This window comes from Phytophthora sojae (genome assembly GCF_000149755.1).
Source record: "Phytophthora sojae unplaced genomic scaffold PHYSOscaffold_5, whole genome shotgun sequence".
NCBI classification, from domain to species: Eukaryota; Oomycota; class Peronosporomycetes; order Peronosporales; family Peronosporaceae; genus Phytophthora; species Phytophthora sojae.
In genome coordinates this window covers 2,524,019-2,550,963 of record NW_009258119.1, presented here as the reverse complement: position 1 = coordinate 2,550,963, position 26,945 = coordinate 2,524,019, and the positions used below count along the sequence as shown (strand labels likewise).

General features: G+C 53.8%; 8 protein-coding genes across 8 annotated transcripts; 3 read left to right on the top strand and 5 right to left on the bottom strand.

The window, feature by feature from the left end:
• Window positions 1–2,040: 2,040 nt before the first annotated feature.
• On the top strand, window positions 2,041–2,964 carry PHYSODRAFT_505911 (hypothetical protein; the record flags this gene model as incomplete). The annotated part of the gene is made up of 2 exons (XM_009530588.1): window positions 2,041–2,405; window positions 2,601–2,964. 2 exons carry the CDS (start codon window positions 2,041–2,043, stop codon window positions 2,962–2,964), a joined length of 729 nt encoding a protein of 242 aa, XP_009528883.1.
• Window positions 2,965–3,208: 244 nt separating this feature from the next.
• PHYSODRAFT_333403 (hypothetical protein) lies at window positions 3,209–3,911 on the bottom strand (the record flags this gene model as incomplete). The annotated part of the gene is made up of 2 exons (XM_009530587.1): window positions 3,209–3,576; window positions 3,632–3,911. The coding sequence occupies 2 exons, from the start codon at window positions 3,909–3,911 to the stop codon at window positions 3,209–3,211; spliced, it is 648 nt and encodes a 215-aa protein (XP_009528882.1).
• Window positions 3,912–5,243: 1,332 nt separating this feature from the next.
• PHYSODRAFT_507209 (hypothetical protein) lies at window positions 5,244–6,905 on the top strand (the record flags this gene model as incomplete). Its single annotated transcript, XM_009530586.1, has 2 exons — window positions 5,244–5,813; window positions 5,880–6,905. 2 exons carry the CDS (start codon window positions 5,244–5,246, stop codon window positions 6,903–6,905), a joined length of 1,596 nt encoding a protein of 531 aa, XP_009528881.1.
• Window positions 6,906–7,398: 493 nt separating this feature from the next.
• On the top strand, window positions 7,399–8,864 carry PHYSODRAFT_301791 (hypothetical protein; the record flags this gene model as incomplete). Its single annotated transcript, XM_009530585.1, has 2 exons — window positions 7,399–7,957; window positions 8,014–8,864. The coding sequence occupies 2 exons, from the start codon at window positions 7,399–7,401 to the stop codon at window positions 8,862–8,864; spliced, it is 1,410 nt and encodes a 469-aa protein (XP_009528880.1).
• A 3,792-nt stretch (window positions 8,865–12,656) lies between these two features.
• On the bottom strand, window positions 12,657–19,397 carry PHYSODRAFT_301790 (hypothetical protein; the record flags this gene model as incomplete). Its single annotated transcript, XM_009530584.1, has 1 exon — window positions 12,657–19,397. One exon carries the CDS (start codon window positions 19,395–19,397, stop codon window positions 12,657–12,659), a length of 6,741 nt encoding a protein of 2,246 aa, XP_009528879.1.
• A 1,534-nt stretch (window positions 19,398–20,931) lies between these two features.
• Window positions 20,932–21,102, bottom strand: PHYSODRAFT_373217 (hypothetical protein; the record flags this gene model as incomplete). The annotated part of the gene is made up of 1 exon (XM_009530583.1): window positions 20,932–21,102. A coding segment is annotated over one exon (171 nt), but the record flags the coding sequence as incomplete, so codon positions are not given.
• Window positions 21,103–21,912: 810 nt separating this feature from the next.
• PHYSODRAFT_506163 (hypothetical protein) lies at window positions 21,913–22,137 on the bottom strand (the record flags this gene model as incomplete). Its single annotated transcript, XM_009530582.1, has 1 exon — window positions 21,913–22,137. The coding sequence occupies one exon, from the start codon at window positions 22,135–22,137 to the stop codon at window positions 21,913–21,915; it is 225 nt and encodes a 74-aa protein (XP_009528877.1).
• A 2,921-nt stretch (window positions 22,138–25,058) lies between these two features.
• Window positions 25,059–25,864, bottom strand: PHYSODRAFT_249160 (hypothetical protein; the record flags this gene model as incomplete). Its single annotated transcript, XM_009530581.1, has 2 exons — window positions 25,059–25,234; window positions 25,267–25,864. 2 exons carry the CDS (start codon window positions 25,862–25,864, stop codon window positions 25,059–25,061), a joined length of 774 nt encoding a protein of 257 aa, XP_009528876.1.
• Window positions 25,865–26,945: the final 1,081 nt, after the last annotated feature.

The following is a 26,945-nucleotide window of genomic DNA, read 5'->3' as shown; positions in this document are numbered from 1 at the left end:
TCGAAATCTTTCTCGATACTCGAAGCAGTATATTTTTCCCTCCAAGCTTGTTGGATTTTCCCGCTGCTTTGTTCCAAAAAATGGAATTTCCATACTACCAGAAGCATAAGGTCTAGTAATTCAAACAAGACAAAATGGACCAGTGCGGGCGGAGCAGAGGTCGATGAGGCGGTCGCGGGCCATAGCGCAACAAGGCCCCAAGCGCATACTCGGACAAGACTCACGGACACCATGGCCATCTCTGAGGTGCCCTCGTCGCCAAGCGATACATCCCGTCGTCTTTTTCCGGCCAAGAATAAAAAGAAGAGGAAGAAAGCTAAGGGAACCAAGCGGCCACCAGTTCAGCTTCGATTCATGCTATCGCCACTGCCGAAGCATTCTTCGGCTAGGGACCAGGGCACAGCATCCAAGGGGCCTCGCGGTGAGGCGTCTCCAACGACAGCACCTGTGGAGACGGTTATCGAGAGTGAGGAGGAGGAGGAGACTGCTGAACCTGAGCTACAAACCTGTCCGGTGCCATCAAATGCCTACGACATCTCCGGAGCCCACAACCCCTACTGGTACAAGTTCATCAAGTTGGTGCCACGCCCCGAGTTCGAGCATCTACACAAGCCGGGTAATAAACATGCTCGTGCCGCCTACTGTGCGAAGTGCAGCGCTGAGGTTCACTTTGAAAAGGGACGAAGCCACGTTAAAATGCATCTGCAGGTTCATCACCCTGCATACCTTCGAGACTGTGAGGAGAAGAAAAAAACCGCCAAAGACGCCAAGGTTACCATTGCCAGTGGCGCCCCTCACTCGACACCTTCGAAAAAAAGCGGGTTGTGGCCGTGACTCCAGAACAACAGCGGCGGGCGACAGTATCTCGCGTTATGGATCGCAAAAAATATGCGGCCATTCGTGATAGTTGAGGACGAAGGACTCGCATTTTACGTCAGATACATCACTGAAACACTGGGTGGGATCTCGTTGAAAGTTCCTGGGCGAACTCAAGTTCGCGTGGACATCGTGCAGTTAGCGGTCGAGCTCCGTGCAGAGTTGAAGGGAATGATCAAGGAAGGCTGCCGCTATTACGCGGTGACAACGGATATTTGGACGAGTCTGACTACGGAGGGCTACGTGTCGCTGACCCTTCACTATTTCGACCTAAAGTTTCGACCCTGTAATTGGACTCTCGAGATTGAGCGATTTCCAGGCCTTCATAGCGGTGAGGCTATTGCGGAAGGATTGACCAAGCTCTTTAAACGCTGGGGACTAGATCCATCTTTCTGCATAAAGCTAGTTCGAGACGGTGCTTCAAACGGGGTGTTGGCTGGCAATCTCATGGGCGTTCCGCACATGTCGTGCATCGCGCATTCACTGCATCTTGTCGTCGGAGGTGCGCTCATCAAGCGTACACGAAAGGCTTCAGGTGTAGCAAACAGTTCAGGGCTGGTGACGGAGCGTGCACCGGAATCTCCACAACGCATGGGTGGAGCTGCAGCAGCTCTAGCAGCAACAACACCTCCAGGCGTTGCAGTAGTTCCTGCCGTTCTAGTCCTTCCAGCACCCCCCGGAGTTGCAGGGGGACCTGTCGGTCCAGTCTTTCCAGCGCCTCCTGCAATTGTGGAGCAAGTGGCAGTGCCCTGCGAGGACGATACGAAGCGTGCTGATACGGAAGCTGAGCCGTGGGAACAAGACCGGTCAATTCAAGATTTGGCTGATTTTCTACGTCAGTGGCACGTTATGGAACAGCTCTACGCGCTAGACGAAGTCCGGGATCTCGTGCAGCGATTTCGAAGTCTGGCAACTTACTTCCACTCTTCGCAAAAAGCAACCTCCTGCCTCAATGCGATACAGAAGCGTCTAATTGCTGAATATCGGACAGGCGAAGATGAATTGCACGCCCGAGCAAGACAGCCGTTAAAAGTGGTGACAGACTGCCCTACGCGTTGGAATAGCGCGAGGGATATGTTGGCGCGAATGATCGAGCTAAAGCAGCCACTGAAAGGTTTTTTTCGTCATCTCAAGACGGCGAAGGGGAAGAAGGAGTTTCAGCGGATGCCGAAGCTCTTCCGGCCAGACGCCAAGGACTGGTTCACGATTAAGTGCCTGATCGCACTGCTTGACCCCATCGCAGCGACATCCGAGCTGCTAGGTGGGCAGGGCTATCCGACACTTGCACTGGCATTTCCCTGTCTTCGCCAGGTTGAGAGGACGCTGAACAGAGATGACTTGTTTGATGAAGAAGCATTACTGGTGGAGGACGCGCCATTCAAGCAGACTGTCCTAGACCTCATGACAACCGTTCGACTTGCTTTCGTGGGCCTTTTTGAAAGGCGTTTTGCAGATCTGCCAACCGATTTGCTTTGGATATCTTATCTGGTTCCAAGGTTGACCAATATGGAGGGACTCACCAATGACCAGTGCAAGGAAGCTACCACAGGCCTCATCGATGCTGCAATTGCACTGGCAAAACAGGAGAATTTGAATCAGTCCCAGTCCCCACAACCCGATAAAGACAGCAACGCTTCTCAGGGCTCTTCGATTCCCAAGAAGCAACGGACGACGGCCGTTGAAGGTGTTTTTGGCAAGAGAGTTCGTCGTGACGCTCAAGCTAGTGCAGCTGCTCGCGAAAAACGTCTCAAAACGCGCTGCAGCGCTGAAGTTTATCGCTATCTCGACGAGGTCGCTGATACAGAGTTTGATGCAGATCCCCTGGAGTGGTGGCGGCTGCATGGTCGCTCGTATCCTTATCTGGCTCCACTGGCAAGACAATGGCTGGCATGTGTCGCTACCTCGGTGCCGTCGGAGCGAGCGTTTTCATCTGCAGGCAACATTGTAAATTGTAAGCGGACCAAGCTGGACCCTTCACTTGTCCGGGATTCACTTTTCATCCACGATAACTTCGAGTTTCCAGAGTGGGAGACGGACGAAAAAGCAACGAGCGACCCGAGTCACGAACAAGTCAACCAAAGCAAGTAATTCACCAATACATTTAATGCTGTCAGCAATTCCTCGATTCATTTTTCCTAGATGGCATTCCTTACGCTACATCAGCACCAGTTGGACCAGCAGTAACGAAACCACCACTCCATCACTAGCGACTTCGCCATCAGCAAAGATCACGCCCCCCGGCAACGAGTAATAGTCCATAGAGTACAACTTCCTCTCCTTTGACAACTTCGCTGACTGCTGCCATCACCGAATTCGCCCCAGGCAACGCCGTCTATGCCGACCACCAGCCGCTGTCTCCGTCGACTAGCACCACGATCTTGAGGCCGAGCACGTAGCTCAGCGCCATGAAGGTCACACCCTTAACAGTGCCGTACGTCGACGACAAGGCGTGCACCACCTGGGTCTTGGTGTAGTCGGCCACGGTGCCGTACATGGCCGACGTGGCCGAGGCCACCTTCTCGGTCATGTAGTCCTTGACGTTGAGGGCCGTGTGCGCGGTGGCGCATACAGAGGTCGAGACGGGATCGTGCGTCCATTTGACTACCGTCGAGGTCACGCCGACGGCCTCGTCCTTCTTCTTGAGCGGGTTCTGCTGGTCCGAGTAGAGCGTAGTGGCCACGGACGCGATGGTGGCGTCCACTCAGCTCCATCATCGCCACTTCGTTGTAGCTCAGTCCGCATCGTGCTACGCGACATGGACTCCAGCAGACGCAGTCCAGCGGCTTCCCTGTAGAGCCCGTGATCAGCTCTCCGTCAAGCAAGCCCAGCACGCAGACACCGTTCTTGTGGTTGCGCAGCAAGGCGAAGCGCTGGTCCTGTGCATCAAGCCGAATGAACTTGTCCATGCTGTCCGTGGTCGCCCAGCGCCACCCTGCCGTGATCCAGTGCTCGTGATCGAAGATGGCCGCGCACTCCAAGCCCACGGAGCCACCGATGGCGGGGACACACAGCCCCACACGCGCCACGAAGGCCATGACACCGGTCACGAGGAAGTTGTTGGAACCTAGAGGCGGATTACACAGAGCAATGTGTGGGGATGCGCAGCGTCTTGTCAACGCCGCTGCAGCAGCGTCCGCTGGACCAGCATGTAGGGCGACTACGGCGTGCCTTGTCAGCCCTTGAATCTGTAGATACAAACAAGTGGACTCAAGTTATTAGTGTTCTCTTCCATGAGACGGCTTTGATAATGGCGAGTCCTCTGTGGACCACAACTGTTTTAACAGGTTAGAAGGGGATAAAGAAGAGTTTGGAGGTAGTTCGGCGGGATGGATCGCTGAGTTTCGAGTTGGGACCAAACGTTGACACCCCTAAACCTACCGCGTGCCCCCAGCAAAAGCCTGGCGCTCAACACCAAGCAGAAAATATCTCCATCTCACCTCAATGGTCGACGTTTTCGGTCGAAAAACTACATATCGGAGCAGGTACATGACGAACTGACGTTTGGAGACGCTACATTGTATGATACCGTACACGTATGCATTAGGCGAGTAAGGAGGCGGACGATGTCGCTGAGCTCGACCGCGTTTTTGCCGCGGCTGCTGGTGGTCTGCCAGATACACAGTACAGCAGCGAACCGGAATCTGAGTAGATGAGCAGGTTGAGTCAGGCCATGCATGGGGTACGTACATGTACAGGAGCTGAGTGGGGCCCTTGAATGCAACCGCAAGTTGAAGCCAACGCATGCATCGCTCGTTTACAGAGGCCGGTGGCTTTGCGGCACGCTCTCGGCCTCGGCTTGCGTGCCCTGCAGGCTCGGCCAGAGCAGCAGCTGGCCGGGGTCAGCTTCGGCTTGTGAACCGGCGTAAAACCACGCAGCAACCTAAGAAACCTGTGGGTCGGCCCTGGTTGACGATTTGCATATCGATTTACGCAAGTTATCGCTATACACAACATGAATATTCTGTTTCAATGTGTATATAGTATACAGTATGTCAATAATAAAATCGAGTCTTACGATCATCCAGTTTCGCAGGTATGTTAAAAGCACGGTGGGATGGCGAAAAGTGTTTTTCCGGAGACCATGCCGTCTGTGAGCACGCCGCCAACCCTGCACCTTGCCGAGGCACTATCTCTCTGCTGCTGCTTGCACATCCTTCCTGCCTCAAACGCTTGGTCCGGTCGACCAGCACTTGCCAACTTCCCTCTGCTCTGACGTCGGCCCCTCCCAGACTCAAAGTCCCGGATCCAAGAATTTGAGAACCCGTTCCAGAATTTCGAGAACTGTGGAGACCCCCCCCCCTTCCGCTCATTGCATGCAACCTCCGAGTCCCAGCGCCCGATCGAGTCTCACCAGCGTGTCCGCCATCATGCAGTCGAGTCACTCGGAGTCGGGGGCTTCCACCGCCTCGAGCGTCAAATTCCCGCTCCCAAAAGACCATTTCGGCCAGGTGAACGTCTCCATCGAGCAGACTGAAGAGTACCGAGCGCTGGTGCGTCGGAGAGTCGGCGAGCTCCTGGCAGACGAAGAACTCTATGCCGCGCGCAAAGCGGCGCACGAACCGCGACTCGACCCGACCCACTGGAAGTTCGTTCGGTCGCAAGGCGAAGTGAAAATGTTCAGGCGGCGAAAGCGGGGGCACGCACAGAACACCCGAGCGAGGACCGGCAGTCTACCCGACCCTAGTATTATCGCGTTGGGTAGAGTGCCCGGCTCCATTGAGGACTTACTCTACGGCAGCTTCAGCATCACGCAGGAGGAGGCGCAGACCACCATGGCCTACATGCACGAGCCTACCGACTGCGCGTTGCTGCGCGTGCTGGAACTGGACGCGCCGGACGACCCGCTGCATTTCCTAGGACTCCGATGGGTGCTCAAGAAGATGCCGCTGCAAGCGATCGTTACGCCTCGAGACGCGTGTTACCTGGAGGCGATGGGGGTGGAGCAGGACGCGCACAACCGGCAGTTCGGCTATCTAGTGCTGCACTCGGTGGATATTCTACAGTGTCCTCCGTTCGACCGCAGGAGGAATGATATCATCCGCGGCGAGATGTTCTTCGCCGGGCTGTTCCGCGAGACGACGCCGGGTTTCGTGGATATCATGGTGCGCGGCGTCTTCGACTTGTCCGGGGATCTACCTAGACACGCCGTGCCGCTCGCGTCCATGTCGTTCGTCTCTGGAATCCTCAGGGGCGTCCAGTGCGCGGAGGCCAAGAAGCTGACGCTGCTGTCACGGCACAACGCGGTCTCTGGCTTCAATCTGGACGCAGTGAACCAGGGTGAGGCCTTCGCCAAGGACGCCGTGTGCTCCGTCTGCATCAAGCGCAGCAAGGGCCTGTTCTCGTCGACGCGTCTGCGCGCGTGCCGCGTCTGCGGCGTGGCGATCTGCTCCAAGTGCTCGGCCAAGAACAAGCGGTTATTCCTCGGGTCCGAGCGGCCCTGCGCCTTCGCCGTGTGCTGTCCGAACTGTGCGCTCGAAGCGCAGCAGATGACGGGCATGCGGCCGTGTGAGCCCGAGTATTCCGTCGTCGCGGACTTTTACCTCCACGGACCAGCGCTCGAGTCGTACTCCGGCGCTCTGGACGCCGCCGTGGCTCAGCAGCAGTACATGGTCTCACTTAGCGCCTCGGAGATCGACGAAAGTGAGTGGTGGGGCGACGAGAAGACCGACGCGGGCTCCACAATCGCCGATGCTGTGCGAGAGGAATCGCCAGAGCGCCCCACGGACGCGACGGTGGACGAGAGCTGGGTGGGGCGCGACTTCATGGACGGCTACGCGTCCACGCTGAGCGACGTGAACGGGTTCAGCTCGAGCGCAGAAGAGGACGACGACTACGCGCTCGACGTTGAAGCAGTGCAGCAGTGGCGCGAGCCCCCGTACGAGGAGGAGATCGTGGAGGTTGAGGTCAAGTCCACGTCGGACGCCTTGGCGCTGCTGCTGCGCCGAGCCGCGTCCATCGGCAGCCAGGTACAGCAGAACAACTCGGTCATGCGCGAGATGCAGCGAACGCAGTCTAGAAGACTTCGGTAGGCAGGAAATATAAGCTGCGAGTATGTAGCAGAGTAACATGTAGTTAGACCCAATCTGTGACGTGTGTGGAGACTTCAACAACTTCATCTTCACGATCGCAGGCGACGGCTCGCCGATCTGCAGAGTTCTGCCCTCGGGCGGGGAACATGTATCACTTGGACCTGCCATCCACCCGAACGACAGTCGTCCCGGACCAGCGAGTGAATCGCAACGTGGCGTGGCCGTCATCTGGACCTGCACTTCAACCTGCACCAAGCAGTGCTGGGTGCGACTCGGTCGCCACGAAGCACCAGCACTAGTTTAACGGAGCCATCGACGCACTGCTGACAGCGCTACGTCAGTGCCAGGGCGCCGCGTGCGTGTGCAGAGGTCAGAACGTGTGGTTCCCGTCTGCCGAGCGTGCACTCATCGACTCGCGTGGCTGGACACGCAAGCTTTTCGCGCCACGCCGCCAGATCTTGCTGGTCACTTGTCAACTTGATACGCTCTGGCCATGCCCTCGTCCAAGGTGAGCTTCCCGCTGCCGAAAAACTACTTCGGCCACGTTCAGGTCACGTCTGCGCAGAGGATCGAGTACGAGTCGCTAATACAGCGGAGACTCGACGCGCTGCTGGAGGACGAACGCCACTACATTGAGCGGAGGGCGAACAAACTGCCGTGTCTCCCACCCGCAGACTGGAAGTACGTGCGGTCGTACGATGAGCTGAAAATCTACAGGTGGAGACGGCGCGGTCGCTCGCTGGAGGAAGTTGCGGCCGAGGAGGACTTCCCTGAGGCGGTGCAGGCCGTACATGACAGACAACCGAGCATTGTCGCCACGGGCAGCATTGCAGGCACTGTGGAGAACCTGTTCTATGGGCTATCGGACACCAACTACGAGGAGATGCGGGCCACGACGTCCTTCTTGGACGCAGGCACGGACTCGGCTATCCTCCGGATCTTCGAGCTGGCCACACCGGAAGACCCGCTGCATTTCTTCGGACTCAAGTGGCTGTACAATGCCTCGGCTCCGATCATCGAGGCGCGCGACGTTTGCTACCTCCAGGCCATGGGTGTGTCGAGCGAGACACCAACGACGAGAAGTACGGATACCTCGTGCTGCACTCAGTGGACATCCCCGAGTGTCCGCCATTCGATCACTCGGCCAAAGTCCTGCGTGGCAAGCTCTTCTTCTCCTGCATATTCCGTGACACTGCTCCAGGGGTAGTTAACGTTGTGCTTCGAGGCGTCTTCGATACTTCTGGTGAGTTACGGGGACTGTCGATTCCCTACGCTTCGCTGATACCCTACGCCACCGCAGCGTTCGTCGGAGGATTGACTAAAGCTGTGAGCTGTGCCGAGGCCAAGAAGCTCACGCTGTTGGCTCGATATAATGCCGTTTCCGGCAAGAATCGCGACGCGTTGAACGTGGACGAGGACAATCCGAAGCACGGCTTGTGCTCTGTTTGCATTAGGCGCGTGGGGACGGGCTTGCTCTCGTGTGTGAAGCTTCGGTGGTGTCGGATCTGTGGCATCGCAGTGTGCTCCAAGTGCCGCGTTAAGGGCAAGCGCGTCTTCCTGGGCAACAACAAGCCGCACACGCCCTGCGTGTGCTGCCCGAACTGCGCGCAGGAGGCTCGACACATGACCGGCATGCCGGAGTACGCAGTGGTGGCTGATTACTTTATGGAGTCATTTTGGGATACTGCGCCTCTAGCTGAAGACGCGACGCTGCTGAGCTCTCCGTTGCAATGGGAGGGGCCCGTGAAGGAGTCTGTCGCTGTGTTCACCGACTGGAAGGAGCATCGACCAGGTCTCTTGGCGGCTGAGAACTGGAACTCGTCCCTGAATCCGACGACGACACTAACAGATTCCGATTCACCTCGAGCTCGGATGAAGCGGATAGTTACTACGTATTCTATAGCCCTGTGTCGTCCAGCATGCAAAATCGAATTTCGGGTTGAGCAGCAACGATGGTAGTGCACTGGAGAACCATTGAGCAGGTTTCTCGAAAAGTAGAAAGTGGCGAGCGCTGAGTAGTGGTAAGCTTATCGTCGTGGCCATCGACAACTCGGCGCTAGGCTCGGTGCACACCAACTTCTTTACACTCTGTACTGCGCATACCAAGTCCACTTTAGCAGCATTGAAAATACAAAAGAATTATTGAACATACTTAGGTAAGATCACCCCGCGGACTTCTTCAGCTCATCCAGAGCACTAGACCGTCTAGTCTAGGCGACACCGAATACTAACGTTACAAAGAGCATGAATCGCAACTTGGTCACGAAGATCAAAAACTGGCACATGCGCGGTGCGCTGAGATAGCTCGCAATGCGGTTTAGACAAATTATTTGTCACAAATATATACAAGCTACAAGCCAAGCGGAGCCCCGCAAGCGGGGCTCTATGAACAGGGTTAAGCCGAGCGCGTGAGACCACCCGCCTCGCTTCGCTCAGCGGGGAAAAATTCCGATCAGGAATTTATTATCGTACTGATTTCAACATTTGTATAGAAATGTTACAGATCTTTTTTTCATGCCAAAGGCTACTTCAGAGCCACAACTTGAGGGGCATGGGTCGCCAATGAGTAGCTTGTTCTGCTGCAGTCATGACGGCACAAATAAAAACATCAAAACTGAACTAACTTGAACTTACTCGAAAGCTCAGACACGAATCAGTTCTGACATGTTTTACATGGCGCTCAACGCGGCTACCTAGAGCAAGCAAATTTACTCAGTACGCGCAGATATGAATGCACTTGAATGCTTATACGAAGTCTGAATGCGCACGAAAACTACAGAGTACAGCGTTTGAGTATTCGAATCGTGAAAGCAAAAATGGGAGCAGCGTCGCCCACCACGATACAGCCCCAAACATCTTGTTGCTACACCTAACAAAATAAAAATGACCCCAAATATCGGTCTTGTGTCTCGTCTGAAGGGGGCAATTAACCCCTTCGCTGATGTCGCCTACCTGCGTCCTATGCCACAGGCTCGCCAAAGACTATTGAGGCTTGCTCGAAGGAACCATGTTTTAGTGGCATGGCAGGTCCTAACTAAAATAAAGTGTATAAGCTGGCCAGTGGCTATCAATGTCTCCCAGCAACCTTTACAATACTGGATCTAATGAGACACGACGACGATGGCAAGATGTTTTCTATTGATGAAGCAGCACACATGAACCTCACCACTATCATAACGGCTAGGTAGCCTACAATCTGCAATATTTGGTGTGCTAGTTACACTATAGTAGGAACTCATATGTATGTAATGTGAGGGTTCATTATGGTGCCTTGCTATCTATCGTTGCGAAGCTCAAAGATCTAATGGGGAAGGGTGACGAAGCCGGGAACGGCGACGCGGTGTATTGCGTTACTTGCCTAAACTAAACGCTAGTCGCCGTTCTACTCGGCATATAGCTACGTAGTCTACCGGGGAACCGGCGATGCACTTAGCATTGCATATGCTGAATTGCTGGACTGTGTTATTAGTGGGTACCGTTGTCGTTTTTCAGTTGCCTCTGCAACATCGTTTGATATGAATGAGGATCCTGGGGAAACGTTGGTTCATCGTCACGCAAAGGATCTACAACGAATATGTAGATTCTACATATTCATGCTGCTTTTCGTTTTACATTTTTATCCTTGCTGCGTTATCCTTGCTGCGCGGTCCAGCCCATAATAGTCTCTCTTAGTTCATGTGCCAGCGAAGAGACGTGAGGTGTAGCCTCCATCTACTGTAAATAATATGCTTTCTAGAAGTTCCAGTAGTTAGCATTTACTTATCATTAGAATCTACAGCGCGCAAAATGGTTTTGAGTGGCCGCCTAGTAGCCAACTACAACGGAATAAGTACGCAGACTCGGCTAATTTCCTGTAGCTACAATATGACAACAGTCGCCCTATTATTGACGTCCAGTGTAGTTAGTAGACGTCTTCACTGCTGCCGACAATATTAAGCTGCAGACGATAAAGTAGCCCTTTGCAAGCTTTTGCCCTCATTGCAATTTGCTATTCGCAAATGTATCAGTACTTCCCTGATTCACTGACCCTAAATGCTTTAGTACTTTTTAAAAATAAGTGCATGTAGGTGTTGCGAGGTTCGCCCACGCGTAGCATACCATTGAACACGCCCATTTGTCTCAACTGAGGTTATTTGCGCTGCGCACACCATGTTATGCCTCAAGTGTGCGTCATTTATCAGGGTCAGTAGCGATAACTATTCCTAATTAAACGGGGTGTATAAGGTTGCCTCATTGCATACCTTAACATCAAGCCGTGGAGGCGGATGAACACCGCCTGAGTACTGTTTTCGGGCTATGTGCAGTCTAATAGACGCCCGCGCGTGGATAGACAATCGCATCGATACACAATGCTCTACAGGACGCACCTCAGAACACCATCCTACTTATAGAGAACGCAGCTATCATAAACTTACTTCATTAGATACGTAGAACCAACCCTAATACGGTAGCTTCAATACCGACTTGCATCAATCAGGAAAACGCAAAGACTGTATAACTGCTTTAGGTGTCACTGCGTGGATGCAGTACATGCATGAACAATTCAGACGGTGTACTTTAGAATAGTCCCCACGATAATGGTTTTAAATGAATGCATGCTACAAAATCTGTTTGAATGGGTCAAACTTAAGATTGGTACCGGTACAGCTTTTTCATTATCTCAAGGCCTACAGCGCCGTGCTTCCACAGTGCTCGGGTCTAGGGCTGTTTCGTGCACCGGTTTTGGTAGGGTTATGCCTGTAATTTCAAGCTTTTTAATCGTTCGTAGTAGAGAATCTTCATTGATGTCTCAATGGGCTATCCCCGTAATAAAGGGCTGATGAATTTGCACAAAAGTACTTTCGTGCACTTACGAAACAGCCCTACTCGGGTCGCGGTGCTGAGATCCGTTTAGGCGCTCTTTTATAATTGGCTGAAATTGCTGTGTATTAGCCAATCGTCATTGAGAATTAATTTAGTGTGGACCACCGGAGCGTGACATTTTTAAGGGCCGCCACGATTATATATCTGATCCCAGCTCCCACAAGGACCAATTTGTTATGGAACCACTTCAAAAAAAAACGGAATGCTAGCGTCCAGTTTTCGAATTCTGGCTTTTGATTGGCTAATTGTGCATTCTACTAAGTACGAAAAAGGTAATTTTGAACGCTCGTTCCTAGGGAGGGAACGAGGTTAAAGCACTGTTGAGCCAGCCTTCGCCATTTACTTATTCAAAAACCTTACGATGAGTTAAGGCTGTGAACTGTTGCCTGTCTAGATCAAGCACAATTTGGGCTCGAGATCGCACATATAGTGTAGTTTTTGAAAACTGTACGATAACTGGAGTCGATTCCTTACTCGATTCCTTACTACTGTAAATACGAAAACTGGACGATAACTGGAGCGAAAAACTGGACGCTAGCGCTGGCCAAAAACAAAAGATCGCTCCATATTTAGTGAAAGCGTTCCGAAATAAGTCGTTTGCAGGACCCCTGTTTTCCATGCACCTGCTAGCGCGACGAGTGGAAACGATGCAGAGCTTCTTCTTCATCGGTGTGCAAGTAGACATTATTTACTGGTCATATAATGATACTGTATTGTAGGACCAAGCGTGGCATAAGCGTGGTAGCAAGTCTGCCTGGACGCGAGGTTATTCATGTAAAACTTGACGCAAGTCTGTATTGAGGCAAAAATGAATGTACAAACCAAACCTTGACACTATGGACAGCTTGAAGACACGAGCTGCTTGAGCTCGGGTATTTGCTTGTTCCTCTACGGGCGCGCGTGCATGAGCGGCGGCGCGGCGTTGGAGGGGGTTTCGTACATCGCGTAGCCGCCAGGGGTAGCGTTGCCGCGCTGACCGCCGACATTTGACTTGGACCGAACACGGCTGATGTTCCGCTGTCGGGCGTTGCCAGGAGTCCGCGTGTTGCGACTTGCGCGCTCGGCACGCATGCGAGCCGCGCGATCACGGTCACGCTCAGCTTCAGCCTTGGTGCAGATGATGCCGTTTCTCTTGGTGCCCGCGCCCAGGATAAGTACCAGGGCGACCACACTGAAGCCTGCAATGGCGTACAGGTACAGGTACTCCTTCTCCATCATCGTGTCGTGCGTGTGCATGTACACGTATCCAAGGTCGGCCATGAAGAAGATGGTGAACAGCATCGTCGTCGAGGAGGCCCGGCCACGCGTGTTAAACATGCCGACACAGGCCGACCACGGGGCAGAACTCGTACCCAGACCCATGAAGAAGTACATGAGCATGACCACGAGGCTGACGTACAAGCCCGATCCTTCCGTGTTGGCCAGGAACTGCGACGTCTCGTTGAAGCCCAGCACACCAGCGCAGATGGCCACGGGGATGAGCGTACCGAACAGAACGGACTTGTGGTCCAGTTTGTCGATGAAGAAGAAGGCGATGACGGCTCCAGAGATCTGCAGCGCCATGGCGTTGACGAAGAGCTGATCCTGATCCGTGTACTCGCTGGCACCCTTGTAGCTGATGAAGGCGTTGAGGAAGCCAGTCGTCAGCGACGACACGAGCATCAGGAACAGGCCAATCAAGAACTTGAAAGGACCCGAGCCACCATCGTCCGAAGTCTCCTCTTCACGCATGATCTTCAGCTCTTCCTGGACGTCCGGCTTACGACGCAGAATAACGAGGCAGGCCTCGCACGCTTCCCAGCCCTTGCGGTCCAGGACCCAGTACGGACTTTCCGGGAACACGTTCACCACCGGAGTGACCAGCGCGATAACAATGCAGGCAGCAAACGTCTGCCAAATCCAGCCCAACTGGTTCACGGTAGCGAAAATACCGCCAAGCAAGCTACCAGCAATGAAACCCATGCCCAGCAGCAGAATGGCCTTACCACGCATCTCCTTCGTGGAGATTTCGAAGATGTAGATGGCAAGCGAAGGCAGCAGAATACCGCACGAAGCGCCGAGCAGACCAATACCAGGCATGAGCAGCGTCTTACGCAGATCGTCGTTCGCGCTGACAGCCACCATGCCGAGGGTACTGAACAAGCCACCGGCAACGATGGCCAAGCGACGGCCGAGGAAGAAGTTCAGGAAGCCTGAGATGATGGTACCAACAAAGCACGCACCGTACAGCATGTACGTCGTGGTGCCGTCGCCGACATTGCCACTGAGCACACCATCGTACGTCACCACGTAACTAGCAAAACTTGCGGACTGCTCCAGCGTAGACAGCAGATTGAACAGCCAGCCCACACCAACACCACCGAGAATACCCATGAAGGCCGCCAACGAGAACGCATACTGCGACGAGGCCGACATGACCTTGGAGAAACCCTCATTGTACATCATACGCGTCTGGATGATGTTCAAGAACGGGATGCAGGACATAACGACCAACGGGATGATCATACCCGTGCAGAAAATGAAGTCGAACAGGAACTGCAGCTGCTGGAACACCGGGATGCCAGCAATCGACGAGCTCGGGAAGCTCCACATGCGGAAGCACTCGTTGATGCCGTACAGCGCAGCGACGTACGCGAAGAAGAGCGAAAGTGAGTACTTGAACTTCCAGTCCATCACGATCCAAGCAGCGAGGAAGTAAGCGGTGACCAAGCCGGCCATAGTAACGAAGTAGATGACCGCACGAGTAACCGGACTCATGGACCGCATTCCCATACCGACACCGTGGAACACACCGAGAAGAACGACGGTTGCAATCGCAGCACCAAGCGAGTATCCGACGTACATGATGTCAGATGTCTCGAGGGTTGCCACGTAGAACATGAGCAGGAAGTGTCGGCTTTCACGGAGGATAACAGTGACACGCGAGATCATGTTCGAGTTGTGCAGCTGCTCCAGGTCGCCCTTCCACCAGCCTACCCAGCCACCCTTGTTCGCCGGATCATCATCCTTGTAGTCTTCCGGAGCAAACATCCACATGCACCACTGCTTGACATCAACCTTGGTTTTCCTGAAGTCGAGACCGTCACTGTTGAACATGAAGGGGCCGACCACCCACAGAATGGAAATGAACCACACCGAGAACGTCTGCACACCGTAAGCCTGGGCAGTCTCACAGTAGTCGGACGCGAAAGTGTTGTCGTTGGCAGACGCGTCGGTCTGACAGATGTAGAAGTTACCAAAGGCCAAGTACACAAGACACAAACCGATCAGCTCCCAAGCTTTTCGATAATGTGAACTTGCATACGCTTTGTATAATAACACCAGCGTTTCTCGAGAAATCTTGAAACCACGGCCCGTGGCCTGGTACTTGGCACCACCGTGCACGATGTTGTTGTCGAAGTAGTGCATCGTTGTACCGACTTGGAACACGAAGAAAGCGGGGCCGAGCGTGATGATCATATCGATGAATCGCGTCATACCGCGCACGAATCCGCCTTCGCCGAAGTACACGCACATCAGCGGAAGCATCAAGAAGGTACCGGCCTGGATGTAGAACTGCGTGTTCAGCACTGCCTTCAAGTCCTTGAACACACGCTCGTCGAAATTGTTCTCAATGTTGTCGGTAATCACAGCAGTCGAGTTCATGTTGTACACAATTTGCTGCTGAACACCAGCAAGAGCCAGGTACACCTTGCAGTACATGTACACGAAGGTCGTCACAATTGTCATCCACGTAGCGAAGTAGAAACCCGTGTGCGAGTAGTACATCGAGTTCAAGCGGAAGAAATCCATAAACTGACCCATGCGGTGGGCCTCACGGGCGAGAGAGGTTTCACCGGCACCGTTAGCGAGCTTACCCTCGAACATGGAAATCTGGGAAAGAGCCACGTCACGACCCTTACCACACTGCATGAACTCCACGTGCGTCACGACACCACCACGAAGCGTCGAGTTGAATCCGGCGAACACATCTTCAGACAAGTTGATACCCTTACTAGCCTTCGACACACCACCACGAGGCATTGCAATAATCTTGTCGAAAATATCAGGGTGACCGTAGTGCATACGGACGTACAGCGGGTCAGCCAGCACACGCTGAGATAGCGTCACGAACACCAGCTCCTGCCATGACTTGAACTTCGACAGCGACGAAGCGTTACCCGTGAAAATGTGCTCACGCATACCAATAATCGACACAGGCTTCTTCGAAGGGTGCAGGTCAGCGGTCACCAAAAGCTGCGGCATCTTCAGACACTCCTCGAAGTAGTGCTGCTGGTTCATATCAATAGTCTGCAGGTACTCACCACGCGTGAACGGAAGTGCGTTGTTCTGGTTCTCAGGCTTACCTTCACCAAGAATCGGGTCGCCAGGCAGTTCGTAACGGTACACCTCCGCGATTTCGTTGCCTTCACTCTTGATCAACACAGTGTCGAACTGCTTGCCACCGTCAGTCACAATCGTGTCGACATAAGCGACACGCAAGTTCGGGTACGTCTTCAGAAGGTAGTCAATGTCATCGGCCTGGGCCTTACCCTCCTTGCGATGCTTACCGTACACTTGACAAGCGCAAATGTACGAGAATTTGAGACGCACCATGTCCTCCAGTTGAGCTTGCTTCTGCTCAGCAGTCTTACCAGGGCTCGAACCGATTTCCAGCCAGTGAAGGATCTTGATAGCGTCTTCGTACAGCATCATACCCTGCACAGTACGAGCGAGCGTCTGACCACGATAAGAAGCCCAGAGTCGAATTTCAAGCGGATAGTTTGCCTCTGCCTCCTCTGCAGAGCTCACGTCAATACGCTCCAAAAAGTTCTCCCACTCCTCCGGGTGAATTGTGATCAGGTACTTCAGAATGGTAATGTTCTTGCCCTTCTCTTCGACCTTCTTGAAAACAGGGTGGTTTACCAGAGGGTCGTTCAGCTCTGCTAGCGAGATGAGCACACTTTCACTGTAGAACGGCGTCACAACAGAGAAGGAGTGCATTTCCTTCACCGACATCAGCTGCGGGATCTCCATCACAAGCGACTTCATGAAGAAACCAAGACGACGCTGGGCTTCCGGTACGCGCGGCATCGCGTCCGCCTTCTCGAGCGACATCAGCAAGTAGGCGCGCGTAGCGGCGCCCATAGCAGTGTCGTTGTGGAAGAGGTTCACCAGACCACGGGCAGCAAACACGTAGCCGTTCGCACTTGAGCAGAACTTGGAGTTGCTGAACTTGGCGGCGAGCTCCGGTCGGTTCGCGAGGATGCGGATAGCGTTAAGCAGGTTCTCCATCTTGGTCACGAAGTTGCGGACCACGCCCATGGTGTGCACACGCGACGTCGTCAGGTGCGACGACTGAGCGTCCGGGTCCGGCAGATCCATCACAGCCTCCAAAAACTCCATCGACACAGTACGCAGCTGCACCAAGCTCTTAGCGTCAAAGGTACTCATGAAGCTGCCGTTTGCAGCGATCGTCTCCATTTGGCGGAGCGCATCCAGGATATCAGCATCGTCGCTGCCCAAGAGCGCCTCCATCACGTACATACTAGCCGTGAAGAAGCTACGCACAGCAGAGAGACAGTCCTTCTGCACCATGTACACCTGCAGTTGCGAATCGCCCTTGCCTTCCTTGGCCAGCTTGACCGTGTAGTCGAGGGCTTCCACAAGCTTACCTGCCGACAGGAACACCGGCTCAAACACATCTCCAGAGCTCTGGATATCGTACTGCAGAATGGCGGCTTCCTTGTCGTCCACCAGGTCGCCCTCGCGGAAAGAATTCACGATTTCGTTCCACACAACGACGAAACGCAGCATCATCTGCGACTGGTAAGCAGCGGCAGACCCATCGGCGGCAGCGTCGTTTGACCGAGCAAGGCTGGTCACAACCTTTTGGTCGAACAGCTGAGGTGCCACACGGAAGGCCTTGGTGATCTCCTTGATGCCGTGAATTTCACCGGTCTTCATGATGAGACCCTGGATGCCACCAAGGGAAGCTTGGAACACTGTGAAGTAAATCTGGGTGTCGTAGTTAAAGATGAAAATCACCGGCAACCACAGCGCAGCGATCACACCGAAGTTGTGGAACGACACCACGTTGCTACCGTACTCCAGCTCCATCTCGTAAATGGCAAGCGACGGGAGAATCAGCGGGCGCACCAGGATAAAGTACGAAATGTAGGCCTTCAGCGCCCACAGGACGAGCCAGTAGGTGATGTACTTGATCTGGTAGCTCAGCGGCGGCGCCATGTTACGACCAACGTAGCACGTCTCACCCTCACGAATGAACTTGGCAGCGAACGTCTTGTTGATCATCGACGGCGCAAAGGCCTGAATGGTCATGATGATCGCGCCAGGCATGATGTAGGCAGCCGACGCCATGGCCGCCTTGTCCAGCAGCTCCGTGTTCTCGCTCGTGATCAACGGAGTGTAGATCATCAGACCGAAGATACCCGCGAAGACACCGTTCCAGAGCATGCGGACCACCAGAGCACCTCCGTAGTTGAACGACCGTGACGACGTCTGCGACGACTCGCTAGCAGTCAGCAAATGCCAGCCGTGGCAGGCCTCCAGCACAGTCTTGCAGAAGCCCATAGACGAAAGCGCGAACACGATACCCACGTACGTGAGCTTGACGTCCTGCTGCTGGTAGGGCTCGACGACCTGGCCCATGGAGCCGAACTGGGCGAACCACTCCTGTCCGCCGCTGGGCGAGATGGCCGAGATGAAGCCGATGGCCATGAGCACCATCATGAACATCATGTTGAACTGGAAGATGCGGTAGTAGTTGAGCACGAGCGTGAAGATACTGCGGTGCTCGTAGTACGTCTTGGTGTGCTTCTTGGTGAGCTCGTCTCCGATCTGCGTGATGTCAATGTTGAGGCAGTACTTCTTCCAGAAGTACTCGTTGATGTCGTCGTAGTTGCGCACCTGCGTGTGCTCGAGGTTCTTGCCGAGGCTGTTCTTGCGCTGCATGTTGCTGGCCTCCTTCCAGATGGGGCGCACGACCTGGCGCAGGTACCATCCCTCGGGCACCTTTTGCTGGCCGAGGAAGTCCTGGTTGAGCATGCACAGCGCCTGGTGGTACAGGTAGCAGAGGCACTCGGGCATGTGGCGCAGGTTGCCGGCCTCGCCCCAGAGCAGCAGGAAGAGCATGATGTCCATGTGCAGCGCGTTCTTGAGGTCGCCCTGCGGCTGGCCCGTGTACGTGACGCTCTGGGCGCCGATGAACTGGCACCAGTCCGTGTAGTTGCTCATGAGCTTCTTGTGCAGCGTGAGCACGTGGTGTCCCGGCGGGTCCTGCGGCTTGGAGCGCGCCTTGGCGTTGGCCAGCAGCAGCAGCACGTGCTCGCGCTGGTTGTCCACCGAGCCCGACTGGAAGCCGAACTTGTTGTACAGCACCTCGCAGCAGAAGTCGATGGACACCTCGTCCGCGAAGTCGCCCTCGAGACCGCCGCCGCGCATGGCGCTGCCGCCCTGCGGGGGCACGACGTCCATCATGCTGAGGCGGTCGCCGAACGTGCCGCGCCCGTCGCCGTGGTTCAGGTGGCTGCGGTTGGCCGACGTGTTGCGCTTGCGGTCCGCGTCCAGTTGGAAGTAGTTGGAGCCGGCGCGGCGGCGGTCCGTCTTGCCGCCGGGCGTCGTGGCCATGGCTGCCTAGGGTCTAGTCCTTCCTTGCTCGCTTGCCGCCTGCTTGCCTGTACGTACTGCTTGCCTGCGGGCGGGCTGCAAGAGTGATGGTCGACACCGAGTGCGCACTCGAGACGCCAAACGTCTGTTTGGTTGTGTGGGGTTGAGTGCGCACTCGGGTCAGGGCGCGGGGCAACAAGACCATCATATGGTCGCCCCCATTCCTCTGACTCCCGCCCCGTTGACCAATCAGAACGATCAGCCCAGAAACTGAACTCCACCTACCCCCAAAGCCAGCTCCCGCTTAAGTTTACAACGGCTCCGAGCTGGATCCGGAAGACGAAACCGGCACCGCAGACGCTGGTCCGCCCCCCACCGAAGCCACGGAGATATCGCCATCAATACGTCTACAGTATTTATAAGAAGCGTTAGTGAAGCGAGCCGCTCGTGGTGGCGGGTGCGGCCAGCTCCCAGTAACAGACTGTGCTGGGAAACACGTGGCCCTCACCGCCACCTTTATACTTGCAAGTACCGGTATCCTGCGACTCGAGCGCTGCTTCGTGGTGAACACTTGGGCGCTGCGACAGTCAGCAACAGCAGACGCGGCGTGCCTGCGATCGGACGCAAAGCCGAGCAACTCGGTTGTTGTCGGACGTGCTGCGAACGAAAGTTGCCTTTGTTGAAATAAACGGGAGGTGATCGTTTCGTTTCTGCATGGGCGTCCGGCTCTTTGCGCGTGGCGACCTTACGACGATGGCCTCGCGCCACGATCGACTTGCTCGAGTTGCTTGGCTTCGCTCGGCACTCCCCCCACGCACGAAATTCAGCGCTGTCGCCTTGGACAGGCCAGAGCTCCGCCAGATCCCTTTGCAGGGTAGAAGACCGACAGGCCTGATTTGGCCCATCGATAACTCGTGCCTCGTTCCCAGGCGACTGGATCCGATCTTTCGCCAAAAGCTCAAGAGCTCGAGTTCCACTCGAACGGCCACGGCCACTGCACATTTGTACGCTGGTGTCTGCACCCACTATTTCTACACGGCGCTGCCTGTCATGTTGCCCATGTTGCCAGCTCCCCCTATTTCTGGCTCGGTGTTCGCTTCAGCTCCATCGAAATGGACGTTATCGACGCTGACACCAACGTTCCGTCCAGACGCCTCAGACGACGCTTGCCCGTCGGAACTGGCGACGGCGGTGTGCGTATCGCTGTCTAATAGCTCGATAACTGATGCGTACCCCCAGCAAAACTACTGAAGCACTTTGCACGGCAACCGCGACTTGGCCGAGATCAGGTTACCACGCTACAAGTCAGTCAATTGCGCGGAATGTCATCCACTACAGTGTGCCTGCAGTGAGGGTAATACTTAACGGAAATTACCGAATAATACCCCGGGCACTATTTACAGTAATGTGCGTGAATACCGGACGCCTGATATATATAAGGTCTCCAAGAGTATAAGTTGAATCCGATTGGTTAAGAAAAAGGAATGTATTGATATGATTTAGTTCGTCAAGAAATTGATGGCGGCCTTGTTAATAAGGTCCGAGTGATACCAGCAATGCTGTCAGTAACCTTCGACCAGGCGTCCTCACACCACATCAAAGCGGTAAGAATGTCAACCTTATAAGGCTCTTCTACTCCTTCTCCTATTTGGTCGAGCGCATACAACATTTTCTCTGATAATACATACCTCTTGATACAGTGGATGATACCTTGGTTGATAGTTTGAGGCTTTGATCGCAAATGAGGAAGTGAACGCTTTTAAAGGAAATCAAAGTGGCGAAAGCGCGCCAATATTCAAATTACCGCTGAATACGACATCACGAGATTAATGGATTTTTAGCTCAGTACCTTTGCTCATCACCATCTCGTCACATCGTAAGCCCATAATTATAAATTATACAAGGGTATTAGCTGTAGACCCGTCCGGTATTCACGCACATTACTGTATTAGTACCCTCCCAAAATCTGATAAATTACGTATATTATACAGTATTCCATGCATAAATATGCTTTCGACAATAAGCCCACAAAATTATACTTGATATTTGTATTGAAGTAACCGTGTAACCCTGGGCTACGCACTGGGTTACGTTTTAGAGGGTACTATACCGGTAAGGGGTATTATTTGGGAATTTACGTTAGTAACACAAGGATATACTGCAGTATTTGCCATGACCTGGGACTCCAAGGCCTCGATGAATAAAGGCGTAGATGATACAAATGTATTGGACCTAACGTTGGGATGCGATGGTACGAAAGGTTGAGCGGATGCTTGGATAGTATCGTTGCGCGAGCATCGTGTTATTACCACTTGGCCAAGCTAGCACAAGTGTACCTGAAATCCGAGTCTTCTCGTACGTCAGTACTGTACAAGTAGTTGTAGTACTGTGCCGACTTGTACAGATCACGTGGCCACTTTTTAAGTGCGAGCGTAGTTAATGGCAGTATTGCTTGTACAATGTACATGTCATGTAACAGCGTGCAGGTTGGTGAGTTTCTGGTGGGAATGTAGCGCTGGTCGTGGTCTTTTATGCTTCAGAAGTACTTGCCATCGATGAAACCAAAAGTGTACTTGAGCAGGGGCTCGCGTGCCTCGACGAGTTTTGCTAGCTCGGCTTGGCGCGTTGGTGATGGCCACGAAATGCGCGCCGGGGCGTACCCATGCAGCGCCTTGGACAGCGCCTCTTCTGCACGACACAGGATGCGCGAGACCATGTTGGGCGACACGCCAAAGAGCATGGACAGCGAGCTCTGTTCCATCGAGCCGACGTAGAACGAGAGCACCAGTCCCAGGACTTGATGGTGGTATCGTAGCTGGGGCGGGTGGCCGCGCAACTGGGCCTTGGGGATGAAGTAGAAGCGCGCAAACCTTCGCATCACCTGCTGGAAAGCTGGTCTGCAGCACACAGTCACACGTTAGGTACATACAGCTTTGTATCATTTAACTCAATCAATAAATTCACCTGGTGAGACTAGTCGCGTTTATAAAGTTGACATCGCTCCCAATCGAAATCGGTAGAGAAGCATCCAGGTCGAGTTGCATGGTGCCTCGAGGCACTGTACCGTCAAGTAGTGGTGACTTCGCATTGACAGGTTCACATCGAAGTGACTGCATATACTATAGTGTAGCCACCTGATTCAGGGCAGTAGGAACCGGACGTAGACAGAAGCAATAAGACATTTTGGTGAAGCTTTCACGCGATATGCCGACATATATGTGTTTTAAGTCGGGCATATCTGCTGCAGATATGTCGACCGTTTACTATACGTTTGGCAGGCATCCACTGGGCATTATGAGGGTAGCTCGTTTATATGAACGGTGCCCCATGTCAACGTGGACGGCAAACTCGACGCTGCCGTATACATGAAACACCCGATGGGTACCTGCAATATGTGTCTGCGTCTGAACTATTCACGGGGCCGAAATTTGGCACGAGTGGCTGCTTATACGCTTGCTCTTGCCCGCCGCACGATGCAGTGCACCTCTGCGGCCATTTATACAGCTCAGGAAGCTAGGCTCTCATTAGCATTTGATAGTAGTTTGCACATGGACGGTTTACGACCAACGCTACGATTTAGGATTTGGCGTACCCCCTTTTTATATATTGTCTACCCCTCCTAATCCAGCTAATCTGGTCTGGACATCTTTGCCGGTTTTCACAATACATGTTGGCTGCAAACGAGTATGGACGCGTAGATGTGATGTTTCAGTAGCAATCGACCATCGTCGGGGTTGGTCCAGTGCACACCGTGTACTGATGCTGACACACGAACTTGTTTTATCCAGATTAGAATTGAGATTATGCGGGCGAGGCTTGGTTGTCGAGTGTTGGTTAGGAAGGAAATACGAAAGTGAATTAGATTGAGTTTAGTAAAACTACCTTATAGAGTCTGTCCTATCATGTCTTACCAACGAGTACACGAGATTCCAGCTTCTAACTCAACCATATTCTTTCAGGGGTGCACAGGGAAAATGTCGATTGTTGCAGATCCCATGAAAACGACAACTTCAGCTTGACCTCCTCTCGGCCCATCCGAATCGCAAAATCCGGCAGACCGACCAATCACATTGCAGCCCTCCGCTGCAATTGTATACCCTTGCCAACAACTCCACAGCCGCACGTGCCTCGATGCGGAGTCACACAACTAGACCGCGAAGTGTCCAATCGCAACACCCCCACTCAATTCGCAGTCTACTCGAGCATGTCCGTGACGTTGCTGCGCTCGATCAGGTAGCGAAGAGTCTTTGTTGACAATCCCTTCGTCAGGAAATTAACGAGCTCGTTCTTAGACACAGTGTAGTCGAGCTCCACGACACCACTCGTGATCTTCTCGCGGATATAGTGATATCGGATGTCGATGTGCTTGGTGCGAGCCTGCGAAGTGTCCAATCGCAACAATTAGCAGTAAAGCCATCTGCCCTGCTGCTTGTGCATTTGACGTTTGTGTCTAAGCAAGCGGAACTACAGGTTACACGCCACACTCCACACCATATCGTCTTTGACTTGGCTGGAAACACCATATAAAACGCTGGTACTGGTACTGTGACGGGGTCACACAGCACAATGCACAGAGGAAGTGCGAGTGGACATTACTATCCAGGTGAACAGCAGTGCACCAGTTCCCGGCCTCAAAGGGAACGGTTTGCTACAAAGGAGTAGGTTATAAGACTTACTGTATTTTGTGTATTTGGTAGAGGTTAACTTGGTCGTCATACAAACTACAAGTTAACTATACAAAAGCCCACACAAACTCAAATGGTTGGCTTGCGGAGCTACTGGTACCATGTACCACGTACTCGGGAGAGTGACACCCGTCACTCTTCATGTAATGGGTACACTTGATTGTACCCCGTTACATCCTCCCCCACTTATCTGAGAGTCACATCTGATTCTCCAATCAGCTTCGAGAGAATCCGAATACCCAAAGATCATCGACGAAGACGAAGAACTGCCGTAGGACGTTTGAGCGCCCGAGGCAGTTCTCTCATCGGAAGCACGCGAAGTGCCGATGACGCTTGGCACCGCACCTGGGGCGGCATCCGTGGCTTCCGCCTCCAGAGAATCATGACCAATGGGCATGGAATTCAGGGGAGTGGAATTCTGGAGCGAAGCACCAGTCGAGGGCTTGTACGCTGGAAGAGAAGACAGCGACGGCGTAGAAAGCGCGGATGGCGTCGACGGGACTTGCGGGCGAGGCGGTCCATGCTGTGTGCGCTTGGATCGCGGCTCACCATCACTTAACCCTCGCGGGCTGCGTGAAATCCTGAGTCCCGTGACCCTGAATCTCAGGACAATCTGTCGACCCAGTAGATCCGCATCGTAGTCCGTCATCAATTGATCACCGACTCCATCTTCCTTGTGATAATCCAATCTCGGCGCTTGATCTTGAACGCTTGGTGCATGTTGGTCTTCAGAGTTCACCTTGAAAGGCGCACCAGCGATCACCAGTCTCCACTCGACCAGCTCCACCGCGATGAAATTCTGGATTTCCTCCATGACCGAGCGCACCAGGCTTTCTGGAATCCTGGAAGCGCGCGTTGTAGACCAGCCAGGAATCAAGTTGACAAACTCGAAACCAGCTTCGAAGAACAGGGTCTGTAGAATGGCGACGCACTCGCGTGCGGTCATGATATTCTGGGGAATCGTAGTCGCCATGAGATCCTGGGCAGTTCCGACACCCTACCGGGCGAGGTGAAACTTAGAGATCCAGGCTTCATCTTGGTTCGCCAGAGCCAAACGCCACTTGAAGTAGTCTCCCGTTGCGTACGCGGCCGCGAAGTACGAGTTGGCGTCCGGTTTCGGGGTCGGCCATTCATAGACGACACTCGGGGGCGTCACCTTCCCAGAATTCACGTCTTCCCAGCGTCGAACTTCACGTCGGACGTACAGCACCATGCTCTCAGTGTCCAACGCCGCTGCTCCCGATTCCGGAACAGGCGCAGCAGCTCCCGGATGTCGCTTTCAGGCGTCTTCCCGGGTGCCGCTTGCGAACTTGGCGCTGAAACTCTGGGTTCAGGTGGTGCGAGCCCAGAATTCACCTTGCAACTCTGAGTCTTCGCCTCCTTCTTCGCTCGCACGGGCTCCGGCTTCACTTCCACAACAGACTCGTCCGAAGATGAGACCAAGTCAATCACCTCCGGGGGCACAACCGCATTGGCGCATCCCTCAGACGCCTGAGCACCACCCTCGCGGGTGTGCTCGTCAGGAATCCGCGACCCAGAATTCACCTCCGTCGAACCTTGGAGCTCAGGGGAAACTTCTTCCTCCTGAGTTTGCGATCCTACAGCAGGCTGATCTTGAACTGCAGACGCCTCGACGTCCCCATCTTGCACTGCCTCGCTATCGCGAGCAGCCTTCTTCGCCCTCTGACCGTCGCGGACGACTGTTTCCAGGTCCTTGTGCTCCTCAGGCTCCATACCTTGCACATGACGCGACTGACGTGACGCCTCACCGCGTCCTCCGTCACCGCGTCCACTCTTCTTCATTCCTCGTCCTCGAGATATCTTGGTAGCTTGAAGTTGACGGGCACTCAGCACTTCTTCAACACTTGATTCCGGCGAAATCCTCGACAATCGAATCCGGGCACGCGCACCTGCTGAGGCGAGGTCGATGAAACCTTTATCGCCCAGGGGGGTTCGTATAGCGCAGCCCAATACTGTTCCCCAGGGTGTAGACCTAGAGAATCGACTTGAGAGTCAACAGCAAGAAGATAGACCCAGAGATTCGCAGCCGCAAAGCTTTAAACCCTGAAAATCACACTCCTTGGTTGGCGTGGGTACCTTGTGTAATCCCTGTCGGCTCGTTTGTCTTCGACGGAACGGCACTCCACCGGTCGTAAATGTAGCCTCGAAGAAGTGCGGGAGTGCACGTCTAATCTAGAACGCACCTCCACACCAAAGGCAAACCCAGAGAATCAGATCCCCCGAAACCCAGAATATCACGAATTCAGGGTCCAGGATTTCAGTCAACTCCGGGACTTGGAACTCAGAAGACACCTTACCCAAATGCCCTCCTAGCTCGATAAACCAACAAATACAGAGTATACAAACACTACAACTAGTCGTCACTTATTCTTTTGGTCCCTTGGACGGTGGGTCACACACACACTAGGCTCACTCGAGTCTGAAATTCAGGGGCCTAGCTCCCCTGAGACTCACACAAACGCGCACTACCTCCAATAAAGGACGAAATACAATCACTATCAGTTCCCTTCCCTTCACACACGCAGTCAATACAAAATCCTGGAGGCGACTACCTAGCACCCCAGAATACCTCTGGAATAATATGAAATGGGCTACCAAAAGCACAGCAAGTGACCCAACTAGGATATGGAATAGATGGTTCACTCCAGAAAGTCGCTGGTCCCCACCTAACTGGACTTGAGTTGATGGAGTCCACACAGACGGCTGTCCTTCGCCATTGATGTGCCCTTAGCGTCCCGCGGTCGTAGTCTCGGGTCCTCCGGATTTCCGTCGGCAGGCTTGGCCGAAGTCACTTGTGCAGTACACGGAAAATTGAACTCTGTTTGTCTTTTACCTGCTACTTCTCTCTCTCTCTCTTACTTTC